The 20587-nt window shown below is 39.3% G+C and overlaps 1 protein-coding gene across 2 annotated transcripts in view; it reads right to left on the bottom strand.

Annotated features, from left to right (window-relative positions):
• Window positions 1-18075, bottom strand: part of Zc3h6 (zinc finger CCCH-type containing 6) — a 58636-nt gene extending 40561 nt beyond the window's left edge. Inside the window, exon 1 of one of the 2 annotated variants that reach the window (XM_005068605.4) lies at window positions 17259-18075. In XM_005068605.4, coding sequence (XP_005068662.1) covers window positions 17259-17290 — 32 coding nt within the window. In that variant the 5' untranslated portion in view covers window positions 17291-18075. Of the gene's footprint in view, window positions 1-13982; window positions 14087-17258 lie in introns of those variants that run through there. The other variant, XM_021226331.2, reaches the window with a different exon arrangement.
• Between the last annotated feature and the right edge of the window lie 2512 nt (window positions 18076-20587).

Here is a 20587-nt window from a genome sequence, read left to right as displayed (position 1 = left end):
ACTAAGTGACTGCCAGGATTTCTTCACAGTGCACATGCAGAGATGGAGGCTGGATCCTCCCCCCAAACAATGTGAATCTTCCCAGTACTTGAAACTTCTACTTAACCAACATATTCCTTTCACACTTTGTATTAATTCATGTTGTCATTTCTCCCTACCCTGAATGACAAGGTAGGACACTGTACTGGTGTCTTTGACCTTCCATGTCTTCACAGGTTACTTAAGAAAGGCTGAACTACAGGCAGCCAGAACCTCGACAGAATGCCCTATGATTCCCTAAAATATGGAAAGACAGGCAGTGCTAGATGATGCCAGAGAGCTAGTTCTCACTCACCTCCTGATTTTGAGGGAGGTTTCTGCGAGGCAGTTTCTTATCTGCCTTCCAAGGTCTAATTAGGTCTAGTGGCTCACTTTCCCTACACTTAAGAGTGTAGCTTCAAGTTAAAGAAAAACTGCTAGCACAGTATTCAAATAGTTCCTCAGCTACAAAATGCCAGTCCTTACCCTCAGTGCTGTTTACCATCAGGTTCCTTCTGTTTCAGTGCTATCCTGAGGACAAGGGGGGGGGAGGCCATGAGCAGAAGAAACTGAGCTGTTTTCTGTGTAATAAACTGACTCTACTAACGGAATCTATCAACAGGCTTGGCAGATTCTAAGGGCTTTTCTCAGCTTACTCTCGCCTTTTATCCCAACAAACTCTCAATTAAGCTGTAAGTAGCTCCCTGAATTACACACCTAGACCAGTTATTTCCATTAAGCAAAACCACTGCCTGGCCATCCTGAGGCCATGCTACCTGACATTATATTATCCTAGATTTGAACCTTAGAAATTTATAGCCTGGATAGTTCACCTTTTAAGTTATTTTTTAAAAGATGTATTTATTTCTTTACTTATTTGAGAGACAACTTCACTATATAGCCTTGGCTGGATGGACACTCTGTAGAATAGGCTGGCATTAAACTCACAGAGATAGATATGCCTACCTCTGACTCCCAAATGCTTAAAGGTGTGTGCTACCATGCCTAGTTTTTTTTAATTATATGTATCTGTATGGGGATAAATGCATATTGTAAGTGCAGGTGGTGGGAGTCTAGAGAGGATATCAGGCCCAACTTGTGCCCTCTACAAGAGCAGTATATACTCTGAACTGCTGAGCCATCTCTCCAGCTCTTATTTTCTTAAAAACAAACAACAAAAAAGCAGAAATAAAAAACCAACCTTGTGTATGTGTATGTGTGCTAGTGCTAGGTTAGAAGGTACTTTTCAGGAGTGGGTCTGTTCCCTCCTTCCACCACATGGTTGCAAGTATCAAATTTCTTCTTTATAAATGACCAGAGGTAAAATCTGATGAACACTACCACCTCTCCATCTCTGTCCTTTATCCAATATATTCTTTTGTCTGTCTATTTTTATTTTATTTTGGTTTTTGAAGACAGTTTCCTTGTGTAACTTTGGAGCCTGTTCTGGAACTAGTTCTAGTAGACCAGGCTGGTCTCAACTCACAGAGATCTCCCTGCCTCTGCCTCCCAAATGCTGGGATTAAAGGCATGAGCCACCACCGCCTGGCTTCTTTTGCATTTTCAAAGCCATTTAGTTTGCAGGATCTCCTTTCACTATCTTTCTTATTTGTTTTTGCTTTTCTTGTTGTTGTTTTTTGAGACAGAGTTTCTCTGTGTAGCTCTGGCTGTCCTGGAATTCACAGAGATCCACCTGTCTGTGCCTCCTGAGTACTGAGATTAAAGGCATGTGCCACAAACACCTGGCTTAAAAAAAAAATTATATATGAGTACTCTATTTGTAAGTCACCATGTGGTTGCTGGGAACTGGAAGAGCGGCGAGTGCTAGTAACCACTGAGTGATATCACCAGCCCCCTTTTACACTTTTAAAACTATGCCTATGTTTTTTAATTTAAATGTTTTATTTGAGATTTAATTTTATTAAATGTGTATAGGTATTTTGCCTGCATGTTATATGTGCACATGTAGGGTCTGGTGCCCAGAGAGAGAAGAGAGAAGAGGGTGTTTGACCCTGTAGAACTAAAGTTACAGACAATTATGAGCTGTTATATGGGTGTTGCCATCTCTATAGTCCCTTGTGGCAATTTTTATTTACTTATTTATTTTATTTTACTGTTTATTTTACTCCTCAAGCTAATCTTGTTAAAGCCTAAACCAATCCAAATAAAGATTATTTTAAGAGTGGAACTTAGTACAAATACATGAACTATATAATGTATTTTCATTAATCCTTACATTCTCCATAGTCCTATGACAACCTTTGAAAATTTCACTTAACTCTATGCAAAAGTATTTCTTTCTTTCTTTCTTTTTTTTGGTTTTACGAGACAGGGTTTCTCTGTATTGTTTTGGAGGCTGTTGGTCCAGCGCAGCCTCGAACTCACAGAGATCCTCCTGCCTCTGCCTCCCGGGTGCTGGGATTAAAGGCGTGCACCACCACTGCCCGTCCGTCGCAAAAGTATTTCTATAGCATAGATAACAGAATTCCTTTCTTGTGTTACAAATAACAACTTTTACTTGCTCAGTCAGTAACATACTTACTCAACACCTAGCTTGCACAGTAATTGTTAAATAAAACCACTATAGAGCAATTCAGTAATTGTTCTCCACCTGTGGGTCCCCACCCCTTTGGGGATTGTATATCAGATATCCTGTGCATCAGATATTTACATTACAATCCCTAACAGTAGCAAACTCACAGTTATAAAGTATCAACAAAATAATTTTATGGCTGGGATCACCACAACATAAGGAACTGTATTAAAGGATCACAACTATTAGGAAGGCTGAGAACCACTGAATTAGACCATTTTAAATATTTCCTTCTCAATTCAGAAGACCATGTCTTTCTAGAAGTATCTGGAAGGGCATTTATCTTTTTGGATGGGATCGTGTAACTTGAAAAACTTTATTAACTAAAACTTTATTGACTAAAAATGAAAACAGAAACTGTGTGGCCCTAGAAACACAACAAACCAATATGAAATAACTACTCTAATACTTACAGAAAACAGTGCAGCCTTAGGGCTCTTGCTGCCAACAAGGGGGAAATCTGCAATGCAGCTAGTGCTTTCTGCTGTGCAGATTAACAACGCAGGGAAGGTTACCGGTCAATAACCAAACTAAAGAAGAGACAACATGCCTTTCAAAAGCAGAGAGAACTCTGACACCTAACTGGACTCAAGATGGGAAATCTTTTGGTTATCCATCTAAATGCCTTCTAGTGTCTACATGATAGTCGTGGTTATTTTTTAGTATTTATTTTAATTCTGTGTGTGTGTGTGTGTGTGTTTAACTGTGTAAAAGCATGTGGGGGGTGCCTGTGGAGATCAGAAGAAGGTGACAGACCCCAGCTGAGATCCAATCTCTAGTCCTTGCAAGAGCAGCAAGTACTCTTAACTGCTGAGTCATCTCTCCAAGCCCCACTCATGGTTATTTTTGTCTTATAGTTTGGCTCTCCTGAGTCACTCACATATGCTACTGCAAGCTGTTATTTCATTTGTGAAACAAAAACTTGTTTTGCAGAAGAGATGGCTCATCAGTTAAAAGCACTGACTGCTCTTCCCGAGGAATGTGGTTCAATCCCAGCACTCACAGGGCAGCTTACAACCATCTGTAATTCTAGTTCCAAGGTGATCAGGCACCTTCTTTTGGGCTGAGAATACTGCACACACATGGTGCACAGATACACATGCCAACAAACACATAGAAAATGAAAATGGTAAGTAACACTCAGAAAGTTGTTTTGTAATAGAAGGAAACAAAGGGGCTGCTGCTCCCCAGCCAGGGTTCTAAAAGCAAGACTTGTAAGTTGGAATTCCTTCAAAGTAGGTCCTAATTCATAAGACAGAAGGTATGTAACGTTCTCTTCTTTAGGTATGTAACTGAGGATCAAGGGGGTTGAAACTATTCAAACCAAGTTCTAATGTATATACTTCAGCTCTCCTTGTTAAGTCAATCCTGTGATTTTTCAAAATAAACCAAAAGGGGCAATTTCATAATCCCTAAGTGAACCAATTTGAACTTTAATACCTAGACTCCTTTTTGGTATGAAATAAATCTTATTTTTTTCTCTCTATTTCTAACTTCAATGTGGAAACACTGAATTTGTTTTATTACCAATCAGATTTCTTACCTTTTATTAAAGTTCTAGTGACATTTGTATTACTGCCAGAAATGTATTTATAAAATCTTATTGGGAAACTATAAAATATGCAAATAAATTATTTAAAATTCCAAAGTTTAAGATAAGGCTAACCATGCTTACTTTATACTAGGCTAAGGGGCAAGGTTAATTATCTGGGCCTGGTAGTATAGACCTGTTACATGGGAAGCTGAGGCAGTTCTGCAAATTCAGTGCCTGCCAGAACTAAAGTTAATTCAAGAATGACTTGGTCCAGATAGCAAAACCCTGCCTTAAAAAAATTCCTGTTGTTTTTTTAAAAGACATGGTTTCTCTGTGTAACTTCCCTGCCTGTTCCTGAACTGACTTTGTAGACCAGGATGGCCTCAAACTCACAAAGATTTGCCTGCCTCTGCTTCTTGAATGCTGGGATTAAAAGGGTGTACCATGCCTGGCCAAATTTTTTTAATTACGTCAAAGTTTCCTTTTTAGAGCGATTTTTAAAGGATTTGCTATTATTTTTGAGAGAGTGTGTGTGCATATCTGTGCACAAGTGTAGGTTCCCAAAGAACCTAGAGGTGTCAGATTCCCTAGAGCTGGAATTACAGGTTGTTGTGAGCTGCCATGAAGTACTGGGAATCAATTTTGGGTCTTCTGGAAGAGCAACCAATGTTCTTAGCTTCTGAATTGTCTGTCTAGTCCAGTGGTTCTCAACCTGTGTCACAGCCCCTTTGTGGGTAGAATGATCCTTTCACAGAGGTCAACTAAGACCATCAGAAAACACAGGTATATATTACATTACACTTCATAAGTAGAAAATTTATGTTATGAAGTAGCAACAAAAATAATTTTACAGTTTGGGGTCACCACAATATGAGGAACCATATTAAAGGGTCACAGCATTGGGAAGATTGAGAATCACTGCTCTCACCCATTTTAGAACTTTTTTCTTAAATGGCTGTAGACATAGCTCAGCTGTAGAACACTTGCCTAGCATTACAGGTTCAATCACCAGAATGACAGGAGATAAACTTACAAGTATATAAGAAAAAAGCTAAGTTTTAGCAACAAATTCAACCCTGAGCTTCAGAAAACAAGATTAAGTATAAGATAGCAAAACTTCCAAGGACAAAAGAGAAATAAAAATTATAAGGATCCACTTCTTTTTCTGAGAATAAAATCAAAGAGAAATTTCTCCTCTGAGTTCTGACAAATATTACCTGAAATAATGGACAATACTCAATACAATGGACACTATTTTCAAGGCTATTCATAAAACAAATATGACAGATTATAGTTTACAGCATATTACAATTTGAACAAGAACAAGCTGCCAAAATTCAATTAAGAAAAAGCAATTACATTGGGAAACAAAGTAAAACTGTCTAAGTACACACCTGTCTAATGTTCTGATTTACTCCCGGGATTAAATTCATATCTGGAGTAGCAATTCAGCAGAAAATAAGATGCATTTCCCCCCCTCTGGAAGGTGTAGGTGTGTGTGTGCATGTGTGTGTGTGTGTGTGTTGCATGCACATGTGAACGTGGATAGCAAAGCCTGGCATCATGTGTCTTCCTCCATGACTTTCTTCCTTAAATACTGAGGCAAGGTCTGACCTGAATCCAGCTTGACAGATTCAGCTAGCCAAAAGCTCTGAGGGTCCCATCCCTGCCTCTCAAGGGCAGGTAATACATGTAGGTGGCTAGGCCCACTGAGAATTTTCTTGGATGCTGGGGATCCCTCATATGGTTCTCATACTTACATGGCAAGCACTTTATCCAGCCTCATGAAGTTTTTAACGTAGTGATGGGTGAGCCAGGCAATTGTTTTCAAGTATGCCATGATCCAGACAGCCCAAGAGGAAGAAGACCAAGGAGGCATAGAAAACCCTGCTTACCCTGGGCTGGCCCTCTGCTATGGGACACATAGCAGAAGTCTGGGTGCACCCAGCACCAGTTACTAGAGAGTGAAAGACATTTCCATCTTAGCTGACTCCTACTTATCTGTCTGTAGCAGAGACAAGTTATGGGCAAGATATATAACATTTATATTATAGAAGTGTGAAGTCAGGCAATTTTTTAAAATAAACAAACAAACAAAGCTACCCAAGGATATGGAGGTAAACAATGTTGAGAGTGTGGTCTCATACAGTGACACCATCTGTCAGCTCAGTCTGGATGACACTGTAGGAAGTTGTGACTAGTTAGCCTGAGAGATGGGCATAGTAAGAGATCTCTGCAGACAGAACAAATAAAATTTCTGTGTAGAGAGCAACACATTTGGAACTAAAGTTATTTTAGTGTCACTGGGTCACATATATCCATTCTTCAAGTGTTTGAATATTTTAGTGTTTGTCAGGAAATGGGGTTCTCCAAGGCAGAATACTTGGGCTGACAATAAAGGACTGAGTTAAACCTATGGAATTTTCTTTTTATTTATTTTGATTTGTTGTGATTTATGATATATATATATGAATAGAAAATAATTAGACCATATATATTTTCACAAGAAGAAAATAAGAGAAGTTATAAATCCAAGAAGCAATGATTCTAACAAATTGCCCTTATTTTCCTTCTGAGAATAATAATGAAAAGTTATCTGGACAGATAAAGCAGCAATGAAGCTGGGATGCAGCAGATTCAGAGTCTGTTCCTGAGGGTATTTCTGTTTTATTGTATACAACCTCAGCAGCAGTCTGTCTGAATGTCTATCTTCCCAGAGTCTCCTCAAAGCAATAAAACAGAAGATGGAGTGTTCATCAGGATTATAAGTATGTTTACAAAGATCCAAAGTAACTAAAAGAAATAAACATAACTTCAGTAAAACAGGAAGAGAAGGTACCTTTATTCAGAGTTCTTTCAATGTGTCCAAAAATTGGCTTCAGGATAACAAAGTATTTGTTAATGCCAAATTCTCTAACCCATTTCATTTTCCAAGAAAGTAGAGGGAAATATTGTTGTGCCTTTTTTCTAGGAAATTTTATTTTTATTCTAAGAAGTTTTATTTTTATTTACTTTGGGATTTTCTGTTTGTTCATGTCAAGGTGGATTATAGAAGGACATGTGTCACATGACTGTGAAGGCCAGAGGACAACCTCAAGTGTTATTCCTCAGGCACCATCTACCTTTTCTTTTGGAGACAGGTTGTCACTGGTCTAGAACTCACCAAGTAGGCAGGCTGGCTAGCAAGCCATCCCTATCTGTGCTTCCCTATCACTAGGATTACAAACATGCTATTATGTCCATTATGTGCCCAGCCCCCGTCTTTTATGTTTTATGTTTTTTATTACTGTGTTTGTTTGTTAAAGCACATGTAACCTTAGCTGGCCTGGATTTTGCTATGTTGCTCAGACTACCCTCAGAGGGACAGTAATCGTCTTGCCTCAGCTGGGATTACAGTTTTGTGCCATCATACCTAGTAAGTCTTTAAATATATACCTAAGATCTTTTTTTTTTTTTTTTGGTTTTTCGAGACAAGGTTTCTCTGTGGCTTTGGAGGCTGTCCTGGAACTCGCTCTGTAGACCAGGCTGGCCTCGAACTCACAGAGATCCGCCTGCCTCTGCCTCCCGAGTGCTGGGATTAAAGGCGTGCGCCACCAACGCCCGGCCCTAAGCTTATATCTTTAACATCACAAAAGAATATAGTTACACTCCTCACATCTTTTTTGAAATAAGCAGAAACAGGGTGGTATATGCATAAATCAACAATTTTAATTACCTTGATAAGTTCTTTTGAGACTTAATAGTTCTGTTATTGTTGTTTTAAGACAGGGTTTCTCTGTGCAATAACTCTCGCTGTCCTGGAACTAGCTCTGTAGAACAGGCTGACCTCAAACTCAGAGATCTGTCTGCCTCTGCCTCCCAAGTGCTGGGATCAGACATAAGCCGCCACCACCCAGCAAGACTTCATAGTTGTATGTATGTATGTATGTGTGCATACACATATATAATATCTTTAGAATATATATTTGCATTTCTATATTTAACTAGATAACCAATTAAATTAGATTTAATTTATTTTCATTCTTTATTTTATCCTTCTCATTTAGACTCACTGCTACAAACTGAAAGATACAGAAAATATTCATCAAATAATATCCCCCATTTTCACGTAGCAATTCTCCAGAAATCTTTTTTGAATGGCTCTATCAACGAACCACCTGTCATCTAGTAACACATCCAAAGAGCATTAGTTCTGTAAGTACCCAAAACTCCAACCCACCATTTGATATTAGGCTATTTGTAAATTTGAGGTGATGAGACTATAGGATTAGAAGGTGTGATAGGAATACTTTTTTTATTTGTTAATTGAAATGTTCTACTTTATACTTCAGTCTAAGTTTTCAACTAAAATGTATTTTTTTCCAATTCTGCTTTGGTCAAGTCATTTCTGATATTCCTAGATGTCACGTGATCAAAAATTGCCTGATCATTTTACCACTTTAAAGATTTATTTATTATATATACAGTGTTCTGTCTACATGTTTGCCTACATGCCAGAAGAGGGCATCAGATCTCATTATAGATGGCTGTGAGTATGGTTGCTGGGACTTGAACTCTGGACCTCTCCGAAGAGCAGTCAATGCTCTTAACCTCTGAGCCATCTCTCTAGCCCCCATTTTACCATTTTAACTAATCAGTATAGTAAGGTAAATCTATGTATACACATGACATTTAGATTGCTGTAAATATCTGTATATTCCAAATTAAGTTTGTTTTGTTTTTGTTTGTTTTTCTGAGACAGGGTTTCTCTGTATTGTTTTGGAGGTTATCCTGGAACTTGGTTCTGTAGACCAGGCTGGCCTCGAATTCACGGAGATCCACCTGCCTCTGCCTCCCTAGTGCTGGGATTAAAGGTGTGAGCCATCAATGTTTTAGGTACAAGTTGGAATGAAAAATTTTATTGAAATTTTACCTATTAGATGAAGTATAAATGTACATTAATGAATGTGGAAAAGGTAATACTTATGTAAGCTATTTTGTGTAAAAAGAAACTAACTACTATATGATGACTTTTCCACTTCAACATTTCATAAGGAAAACTTCTAAAGGTATAAGAAACAAGTTCTTTCAACTGTCTGGTGTCCTACTCAAGTGAAAGTAATCCTAGTATGAATTAAAGCAACAAATGAACTAATCTAGCAATACGCAGTGCTGAAAAAAATATCATTACTGTACTCTAATGACTTACTTTTAAATGAGACCACTAAAACTTGTAACAAGGACTTCAAGTATAACAGTTGTTCCTACTTTTTCACATATGCTGGAGGTTTGTTTATATAATGATGATGACATTGGTTTTGGCTCCTGCTTTGGTTGGCTATTGTTTTTCACGCTTGGCCATTTGACATTCAGAAAAAAGAGGCATTTGCTACAACATATGCACAACCAAACCATGAAGGTGTTTCTTATGACAATAGATTATTCATTTGTACTTTATTTGCTTATGAAAAATAAAAATTTAAGATAGAAGTATATATTTCAAGGATATAGCAATGAAGTCACAACCTAGAACTCAATGCCCCACGGAAGTGCAAGTGTCCCAAGACATTTCTCAACTGCCTGTAGACATTAAAAACTTAAGCAAGAGGAGAATTAGGTTTTTTTGTGCATCAGCTAATTCCCCTAAGAAATAAAATTGTATATGCAATAGCAGAATTTCTATTTTCTATAGCTAAAAATGCAGCTTTGTTAGCTGACTTTCTTTAAAATGCAATATGAAGATATTAAACCCAAGTAACTGGAAGTTTTGATATTTTTAAGATTTAGAAGAAGGCATATTTTAGGATTCAGACAAAGGTATGACAAAGGATGAATTTATAAATAACTAAAACAGAATTATCCATAATTTAGTAATTTCTATACATGATACAAGAGTAATCATAATTCTAAAGCTATGGAAAAGGTAGTGACACTGACACTACCACAGAGAGGTAGTCCTTCTCACTCAGCCATACAGAATCTGCTCGTAAACTAGGAAATGGAGTGAAATATGAATTAACTGTAACACATGTAAAATTTTGAGGATCATAGGAATTCCAAATATAGGTTGTTTTATCAACTCTGTGGGGAGAAAAAGCTTTGCTCTAGTTTTATGTTATACTTTTAATGTTAATTAACTTAAGACTTTAAAAGCTACTTGGGACTGGCATTAGTCATTTATTTTCCACTCAAACATATGCATATGATGAATGAAAGATTAAACATTAAAACAGTATCAGTATTTCAAGTATTAATGTTATGCCAGAAAATAAAAAATAAGACACATATAAAATCAGTTATAGTAGAAAAGCCTGCTTTGCTAAGAGCAAACCTGTTAAAACTGTCTTTGTTAAAGTAATATAATTATTATAATCTTTGGTTGGTATGTGTTCACACCAGTCAAGTAACAGTTCCCAGAACCCAACCATCACACAATGGACCTATGTGTACTAGTGTGTGTGTGTGTGTGTGTGTGTGTGTGTGTGTGTGTTTAGAATAAGAATGTTCTAAATGAATTAAAAAGAAATGAAGAAAACAACCATAAAACCAAAAGATTAAACCATACCAGATTAAGAAGGACCAATTAGAAAAAAAAAGAGAACTAAATTTAATATACTAATATGCAACACAAAGAACTGTTCTTAACAGAAAGAGGGGCTGTCAACAATAGAAGCAATGAAAGAGAAATGCAATGGCAAATATGGGCAGTGTCCAGGAGAAAAGATAGCATTTAAGAGATACAAGTGTATACTTCACAGGTACACTATGGAGATGTGAATATCACTTCATTAGAGTTTAATGCCACTAAACCCAGTCATTTACAACTAACCCTTTTGTCCTAATATCATGCCCTTGTTCATTATGCTCTTGTTCACTGGGCAACTCCATAGTTTTCTACAAAACATTCTATATGGAGAACACAGTCTCTGATATAAACACCTAGTCCTTCATTTCACAGGAATAAACTGATATTCTCATGTATATTCATTCTCTTGATTATGGGGATAAAAGGGTAGGTTCTGTAGTTAGATTACTTGGAATTTACTTAGGGCCTTTGGGAACCTTTAAAAGGGAAGGCCAATAATAAGGCCTTCTACCTGAATTGTTGTAAGGATTAAATACTCATATGAAGCAATTAAGATACTAGCTTTCACACAGAAAGTGATCAGTGTTACTAGTTTTGAGCATGAGTTGGCAAGTCTGACTCTAAATAGTTCCTAGGTGAGTCCACTTCTGAACCTGAAAAACTGATAATTCGGGGTCACTCTGGAAGATGACTCTGGAAAAAAAAAATCACAAAGCAGTGTCCTGACAGCCCTGGCATGAAGGTTTGATCTGATGAATTCAAGGTCAGCCATCCCTGTGAAATAGGCATTCCATCTGTCTAAGAGGAAACCTTGGTTTAATAACAACGGATTACAAACTCCAGTTGTCAGCCCACACCTAATATTCCAACACTAGGAAGGCAGAGGCAGGCTGATCTCTATGAGTTTGAGGCCATAGTGAGTTCCAGGTCATATAGTGAAACCGTCTTAAAATAAATAAATAAAATTTAAAAAGCAGAAAATAAACTCGTTGTAAGGAAAGATACTAACTGTATCACCTACATGAATGAAGCACACCTTGGGTGTGAGTCCGCAGATGCAGAAGTGACAACGGACTTATAGGGTACAAAATACTAAGTCAAATCTTAAATGCATTCAAACAAGCCTATTTTGAAACATGCCGGGCTTAACTTTGTAGTAGACAGCATACCTAGCAATGTGAAAGGCTGTTGGTTCAATCTCCAATACAGAAGGAAAAAAAAACATCTAATCAGACAATAGGTGTGTGTAAACTTTCAGACTGTAGGGCATCAGTTTACAGCACCTTTGAATTCAGTACTAAATGTTCTAATTTAGAATAATGTGTTCAAAGAACTTTGTGTGTGTGTGTGTGTGTGTGTGTGTGTGTGTGTGTGTGTGTGTGTGTGTGTGTGTGTGTGTTTGAGACAGGGTTTCTCTGTGGCTTTGGAGGCTGTCCTGGAACTAGCTCTTGTAGACCAGGATGGTCTCAAACTCACAGAGATGCGCCTGACTCTGCCTCCTGAGTACTAGGATTAAAGGCGAGCACCACCACCGCCCAAAGAATTTTTCTTTTAAACGTTTTTCCTTCAGTGCTTTGATCTTCACATTCTTGAAAGGTTTTTCTTCCTTTAGTTTTTAAAAGTGTGTTCTTTTCTCCATGACCTATTACAACACATATCTCAGTTGATCTCAATAATTTCAACTATCATCTCAGACACCTCTAATTCTACCAAGAATTAACTAAGAAATAACGCATGAATCTTGCTTTGTGTCTGCGTCATTACTAATGATCAAGTCTTCACTGAGCAATTACTAGATGGCTATCCTAGCTCTGCTTCATTCTTTCTCACACTCGACTCTGAAACACAGCTATCACTGCCTAGTATCTAGATTGCTGCAGGAATTGCTTTTCCTCTCTTCCAGTGCTTTCCATATCACTCTAGAGTAAAAGTAAGGTCCTTCTAATTAGCTTGAGGGCTCTAGACAGCACCCAAGCATCCTCTAATTCTACTTCTACCACTGTCTCCCTTGCTCACTGCCCTCTGGCATGCCACTCCACTTCCTTGTTTTCCTTTAATCCTAACCCAAGCTCATTTCTGAGTCCTGACCATTTCTATCTTCCATTTCCCCCCTGGGATGTTATTTTCCTAAATATCTTCCGTCTGGACTGCTTTCCTATTTCACAATTCTAACAAATACTACTCTTTTAATAAGTAGTTACCTAATAGCCCTACTGAAAACAGAAGCATTCTACAGAACTCACCGCACTTTTTGCTTTATCTAAGTTTTGTAATGCTTTATTGCTATATACTCCATGTCTAGAACAATAATATTAAATATTACATGATTAACCAAAATGACTCAATAGCTGGGTGTTGGTGGCGCATGTCTTTAATCCCAGAACTCGGGAGGCAGAGGCAGGCAGATCTCTGTGAGTTCGAGACCAGCCTGGTCTACAGAGCGAGTTCCAGGACAGCCTCCAAAGCCACAGAGAAACCCTGTCTCGAAAAACAAAACAAACAAACAAAATGACTCAATAGCCTCCTAACTCTCCTGTAGCTGTAGCTTGTTTTTTTTTTTTTTTCCTAGCCCTGAGGTAGCATACCAACAATATGCAACTGATTATTGTCCTATTTAAAAATGTTGATGTGATTTCCCATACCAATTTCAGGATGGGTTGGTCCCAAGTTTATTCCTCACTTTTCAAAATAATTCTACAGTGTCTATATGTTAATACCTTAATCATGTCTGAGCCTATTGTTTCACTTCATTTCTTTGTGCTTTCTACACATACACCTCAGTCTGTACTTGGTCTAACTCTGGAGTACTCTTGGCCAAGTTTTCAATCCCCTGGGAGACTATCAGAAGTTGTTAAACCACTACTACACTTCTAACTAGCTGGAGTTTTGTTGTTATTGCTTTAGGTGAAGGAAAGTAGAAGGGGAGGGAAACAAAAGATGAAACTGTTCATATACAACAAAGAATAACCTCCAACTCAAGGAAAATATCCATACCTCCTATGAAGTAAAAATACTTAATAAACAAATAAATGAATAAACTTTAGGGATCACAAGGTCTTATACTAGGTTCATGTTAAAATCATCCTTTCCTCCAGTGAAGGTTCTGAGTGACATTTTACCATTAGCATATTTCAAAAAACTCTGCAATAGCTATTAGGGTTCTGTTTATCCTTTTCTATTCTGCTGTAGATGTGCCTGAGGCAGAACTGGCATTTAACCTTCAGCATTTGCTTGTGGGTTGCAAGAGTGTAGCTCAATGGGATAGCTCTTACCTAGCATGTATGAGGCCATAGGTCTGATACCCAGCATAATACAAAGTTGTTTTACTTGGGTTAATATCCAGCAGAAGGTTAAAGTTAGGAGGGTGAAGCTGTGCCTGAAAGAAGTGAATTAGAGAACTGAGTGATAGAGGGACATGCCTTTCCTTAACTTCCTCAATTCTTTCCTCTGTATCTCTAATTTATATTTAGAACTAGGCTCCCAGCTTAACGCACAAGAACACTAACATTCTACACATCAGCAAGTTTTTAAGTATTATATTAACAAATCCTTATAAAATTATACTTTTTGCTCCAGGCATGAAAATATTAAAGGAAAGTACACCAATTGGATAGTTTTGTTTGTTTCAGGGAATTGTCTGTTGTTTTGAGACAGGGATACACTACACAGCTCAGATTGGTAATAAATTCGTGCTGGAATTACAGGTGTGCACCAACAATACCTGACTCCCAAATGGACATCCTCAAAAGGTTATTTTTAAAAAATATATATATATATGTATTTCAAAATACAGCAAATGTACAAAAAGCACTCACCATATAAAACATGTACAAGAAAACAATTTTAAAGCAGAAAATTACACATTTTATGAATTTCACTTACATTTAGAATTTCCTTCTCCTGAAAACTATATCCTAGTTTATATAAAGTCAAAGCAGTTATGAGATTTCACTATTTTTCCTGAATGTATATTTTAGTTTTCAAAAGTGATAGAAAATAATCTTTATGAAAATACCTAGTTCTATGCCAAATTTTACATATTCTCCACATAATTCATATAAACTTGTATTATAAGAGTTATAATATAGAAGTAGAGAATATTTGAGGAATCCATAGATGATTTTTCTCCCAAGTTTCTTTAGGATCAACTAGAAACCTATAGAAATACAGATAACCACAAATCTACCTAGAGATTTCTATACAAGTTGTTCTGGGCATGGGCAGTACACAAATCTTTATTTTGTATCAAACCAAGTCTGATTAGATAAGACTGAGACACATTTACTTAGTGGTTTGTAATTACATTGGGTGTTTCTAAAACTTAAACTTGGGCCCAGGTCATATCAGTGGAAACACCGTGCACTGAGAACTCTCCAAAGCAACTGAAAAAACAAAAACTGCTTTGGTAAGGTTTAAAAATTTCTGAGAGGATTCTGTTACCGAGTTCATAAAGTTAAATAAATGGTAGCAGTGCTGGAGCAAGGGCCCTTTCTTTAGATCCCGTTTTGTTGGTTTTCTTCCTTCTTTAGCCCAGGCTGGTCTCAAATGCCAGGACTCCGTGGCGTCCAGAGTGTCAGAATTACTAGTATAACCCACCACATACCAATAGTGCAGTTTCTTGATGTAGTGCTTTTCACATAAGTGCATTTTTTTAAAGTACTTGTTTCATAGCACCACAACACTGAGCTAACTGGAAATACTTCTGGGGTGCTAATTTGAAACACAACTATTGCTACTAATCATTCATTCCTACTTTAAGCTCTTATTCTGACGCTTCATTTTTAACTTCTAAGTCAGTATTTTAAAACTTCAAATTCCACTTATTAAAAACACAGGGTCCGGCTGTTTAGGGCAATCTGACATGAACACACCATCCCTGTCTCCTACTGAGTGTTGAGATTACAGGTGTGCACTCCCACATGGGGCCCCAAATTCTTTAAAAAGTCTGACAGCAACCAGACATGGTAGTGCACACCTTTAAACCAGCTCTCTGGAGGGCAATCAGGTTTACATATCAAGTTCCAGGCCAGCAAACGCTAGTGAGGCCGTGTCTAAAAAAAAAGAAAGAAAAAGAAAACCCTGAGGTCATCATTCTTTAGTAGAGAATTATTTTGATTTCTAAATTTGGTGATGTGCTTTTTTCGTTATGTAAAATATGTAATTCTACATATTCAAGTGATTCTGTCCATTAACAAATGAGAACAAATTCCCTTACATATAAATGAATTTTAAGTCCATTAACAAAACCCTGCCATTGGCTTATCAGTAGACTTTTCAACATTATTAGTTAATTCTAGAACTTCCTTTTTACTTTTTTTTTTTTTTTTTACAAAGGTAATATTGGGCTATGGATATGGCTGAGTGTTTGCCTATGGTCTATTTGCTAGCACCAAAGCCATAAGTATTAATTTAAAAAACTATTAAAAGTGTGTCGAGTACAAGCTTCAGCACTTACTTCTAAGGGTCTATTTTATTATCTAAAAATTGCTACATGATTGATTGATGTCTTTCTGGATTATTTTTATTACATTATTCAAGTTGTTAATTTTTTAAAAATCCCTTTGCATTTTTTGTTTTGCTTCTGGATTTAGTAAAGTGTGTACTTTATCAAAAGCAGATCATATTACTCAGCAATTCTTACTAGAACACATGTATACTTCTGACATCTATACACAAAGCAATGTGAGCATGTAGATTTTCAAGTTAATATTCCAAGAATCAGATGCATAAGATTTTGCACCAGGAATTTTAATAAAAGTCCTCCTCTGCCCCATTTAAAAATGGTTTGGCTATGAATGCAAATCTGATGTCTAACCAAAATTCAGGTATGCTATAGTCTGTAAATGTCACCAAATCATTGAATGGCACCAAGCACGTGCCTCTCGGAGCACAGCAAAATTTATAAAAATTGAAAATCAGAATCTCAGCTAAATGATCAAATGGTATCTAGCACCTAGGAAATCAAGTTAAGCTAAAATCTGTAGTCTGTGTTAACATATTCAATTTGAAAACTGCCATTTCACATTCCTGGGGGTATAGGGCTGCGGCAGACACATGGCCTAGGGGTGGGGGTTGGGAAGGGAAGAGGCCCTTTTTTTTTTTTTTTCTTTCCTTTCCCTCCTAAAAACTAAACATGTTTATTTTCAGAGGTGGACTCGGGTAGGAGGCAAACATCCAAAAGGCCTACTACTGAGCCTTCGGGGCCGGTCCCAGCGGGGCTGCCGACGCCGGCTACTGGCCCGGCGAGCAGACGCCACGGCCGCCCGCGCGGCGCCGACGACTGAGCCGGGCCGGGGGCGGGGGGCTCGCACGTGCCCGGCGGGGGCGGGGCGGCGAGCGGCGACCCCGGCTCCGGGAGGCGGGCGCGGCCGGGTCGGCCTCCCCCGCGGCCGGCAGCCAGCTGCGGTGGACGAAGGTGCGCGTCACGGAACCGATGGAGCCACACAGAGACGTCTAAGTCATGCAGGAGGCGCCCGGCCCCGGCCCGCTCCCGCCGCCCCGACCCCTCCTCTCATCCGACAGAAAGACAGACAAGAAGGGTTCCCGACCTGTCGTGCCCTGCATGTTCAGAGTCTGTCATGTTTGGTCAAGAACGGGGCGGGGCTGGAGGGCAGGTCTGGAGGCCGGCGGCGGCGGGGCGCGGGGAGGACCCCTGCGCCGCCTGCGGGCACCTGTTCCCGGCCGCCGCCGACAGGTGACGAAGTGGTAAAAACTCACGGTTACTAGTGAGCGACACAGACACAGTCTATTAACAACCACGCCAGAGAGATGGGGCTCTAACTGCAAAGACTGGGCAACGGCCCCGCGCTGCCGGCGCTGCCGCTCTAGTCTGTATTCGCCGCCGGAGGCTGAGGCGTGGGAGCCGGCGGGTGGCGCGCAGCGAAGCGGGGATTTGGACAGTGGCCGTAACGGTGATTTCTCCTCACCAACATGGCGGCACCCGAGACAGGCGGCTCGGAAAATGGCGCCGGCCGCAACACCTTGCCCGGGACTAAAGGGCAAGTGAGATTCCTCCGCCAGCCGCCGCCCTCTCCCTGCCCGCCGGGGCTGATTGCCTTGGCCATTGGAGGAAACTACCCGTCAATCACCTCCAGGGGTGGGCTTTTGATACCCTAGCCGCAGCAGCGGAGGCGGCAATCTGATGGCTGGGAAGGGAGGCTAGAGATGCGGTCGGGTGGCGCTTGGAGTCACTTCGGGAGGGGCGGGCTACCCCTCAGTGCTTGCTGTGTCCACCATGTCTTCTGTGCCGGTTTCTCGGTGTCCCTGCGATATTCACCGTCCACGGGCTTGCGCTTCGGGGTTCCGGACGCATCACACAACCCTCTGCACCTATGCCACCGTTAGCTGCATGAGATAAAAAGGAACTGCCAGTTATCTTTGTGAAAAAGAAAACCTTTGTTGATGAAATCATCCTAGGCCCTCAGAATTGTTGCTGTTATCTATCCCCGTAATTAGTGCGCATTGGAGCAATAAGGAAGATTAGTTGGCATGCAACTTTTCTGATAGTATTAAATTCAATCATTACTTTACAGAATTAAACATAGCCGTTGAGTCCATTAAAATATGATCTTACGTCGATATTATGAAATAAAACAAGAACATGACAGTGCAATTTTGAAATGAGTTGTGTATACTTAGTTCTGAAGGACTGTTATGTTTTATTAAAATGAGCTTAAATGGGCTTGTAGTTGATACTTTTTTTTTTTTTTTTTTTTTGGTTTTTCGAGATAGGGTTTCTCTGTAGCTTTGGAGGCTGTCTTAGAACTCACTTTGTAGACCAGGCTGGCCTCGAACTCACAGAGATCCACCTGCCTCTGCCTCCCGAGTGCTGGGATTAAAGGCATGAGCCACCAACGCCCGGCGTAGTTGATACTTTTATATCTTTTTTCCTCTGCTTTTTGTCATGTTCCCATTACCCTGAGCTGGTCTTTTCTCCTTGGCTGGTGAGTAGCCTCCTTGGAGCACAAGTATTGTTGCTTGTGGATCATTTCTGTTTAGTCATAGAACAAAAGATTGTTTATCTTCTACCCAGACTAAGAAATCATCCTTCTTTCTAGACACGTTTTATTTGACCTCATTGTGTTTGGAATGACTTGAGTCATTCCATTGCAGCAGCGGGAGTCTTTCCTTTTTACCTGTTGATTCATAGACCCGATGAGCCCTGCGTGGAAAAACGGTAGTCTTAACTTGAAGCTGTGGAAAACTGTTATAGCTTTTAACAGACACCTTCCTGCTTTGGGAGTTAACCTCGAACCAGTGCCTTTGGACTAGGGATCATTCTCCTTCAGCTCCTCTCCCTCCATATTTGTCACAGGGAAATTTTTGCTTGCTAAGCTAATAAGTCGGTATTTGTTTGTTTAGACCTGTAAATTGATAAGTTTCATTAATTCTAGCAACGTTTTGGGCTTTCCAGAAAGCTCTTCCCCCTTCCTCGTGGTCTTTTTCTTCTCAGCATGTGATTTGTGATGTCAGGAGCAAGTACTACTGACATCTAGTGGTAGAAACAGCTTACTCTCCTTCAATCCAGCTGTAGTCCAAAGCAAAGAATTGTCAAACCCCAAAGGATAGTTGTGCTGAGGGATGGAGATGACTCTAAAATCTGCAGCTATGAGAAGGAAAGCAAACTGTTTCCTGGGGCACTACGAGGGGCCATGCAGAGCATCAACTCCCATTTGTACCCTAGATTCCCCGAACGGCGAGAAATGCAGCAGCCTTTGTTGATGATTACATACACCCTCAAGACAGTATACCTAGCAAATGCTGGAACAAAGTCTTCAAGAGGTCGTTGCACCCTCTCATCATGCCAGATACTTCCTTTTCTCTCTCGTTTTGTAAAATGTCATAAAGCTTGCCCTTCCATCCATTTTGAACCACACAATGCAGTGCTATTAGTTACATTCAGTTTATTGTGCACCATTCACTATTACCTGTCTCTAGACCTCAAACAGAAACTAATCACTCTTCAGCATTTGGTACCCCCATTTTGCTATAAATTAGAATTCTATAAATACTCTATAAATTAGAATATTCTAGATATTTGTCCTCATGAGTTTTGTTTATTTCATTTAGCATACTGGTTTATTTGTGTGTGTGTGAAGGTTTGAGACAGAGTCTCATGTAGCTGAGGCTGGCCTCAAACTTTCTATGTGGCCAAGACTGACCTTCAATACTCTCTCATTTTTTAGATATATTTATTTTATGCGTATGGATTCTTGCTTGAATGCACACCCAGTGCTCTCAGAAGTCAGAAAAAGGCATTGGGTCCCTTGGAACTCAGAGTACAGAAGCTTGTAAGCCACCATGTAGGTGCTGGGAATTGAACCTAGGTTCTCTGGGAGAGCACCCAGTGCTTTTCAACTGAGCCATTTGGGATCAATCTACTGAATACATGTGTAAACTTTTCGAATCTTTATTTGCTAATACTAATACCTGATGCTTTTCATGTGAATTTTATGCCTCCTCTGTTTGATTTCCTTTGTATCTGCTTATTTTTCCTTCTATTATGGGCATTCAATTTTTTAAGGTTTTTTGAGACAAGGTCTCTCTACATAGCTTTGGATGTCCTGAAACTCACTAAGACCAGGAAGGGCATTTCATTTCTTTCTTTCTTTCTTTCTTTCTTTCTTTCTTTCTTTCTTTCTTTCTTTCTTTTTGTTTTTGTTTTGTTTTTTGAGACAGGGTTTCTCTGTATTGTTTTGGAGGCTGTCCTGGAACTCGCTCTATAGATCAGGCTGGTCTGGAACTTACAGAGATCCACCTGCCTCTGCCTCCCGAGTGCTGGGATTAAAGGCGTGCGCCACCACCGCCCGGCTAATAATACACCTTCTTTAAAAAGAATTCATAAAGATTTTTTTAATGCCACTAGATTGCTACACTA

Source organism: Mesocricetus auratus, unplaced genomic scaffold, assembly GCF_017639785.1.
Source record: "Mesocricetus auratus isolate SY011 unplaced genomic scaffold, BCM_Maur_2.0 Super-Scaffold_100004, whole genome shotgun sequence".
Classification (NCBI taxonomy): Eukaryota; Metazoa; Chordata; class Mammalia; order Rodentia; family Cricetidae; genus Mesocricetus; species Mesocricetus auratus.
This window is presented reverse-complemented; position numbering and strand designations above follow the sequence as displayed.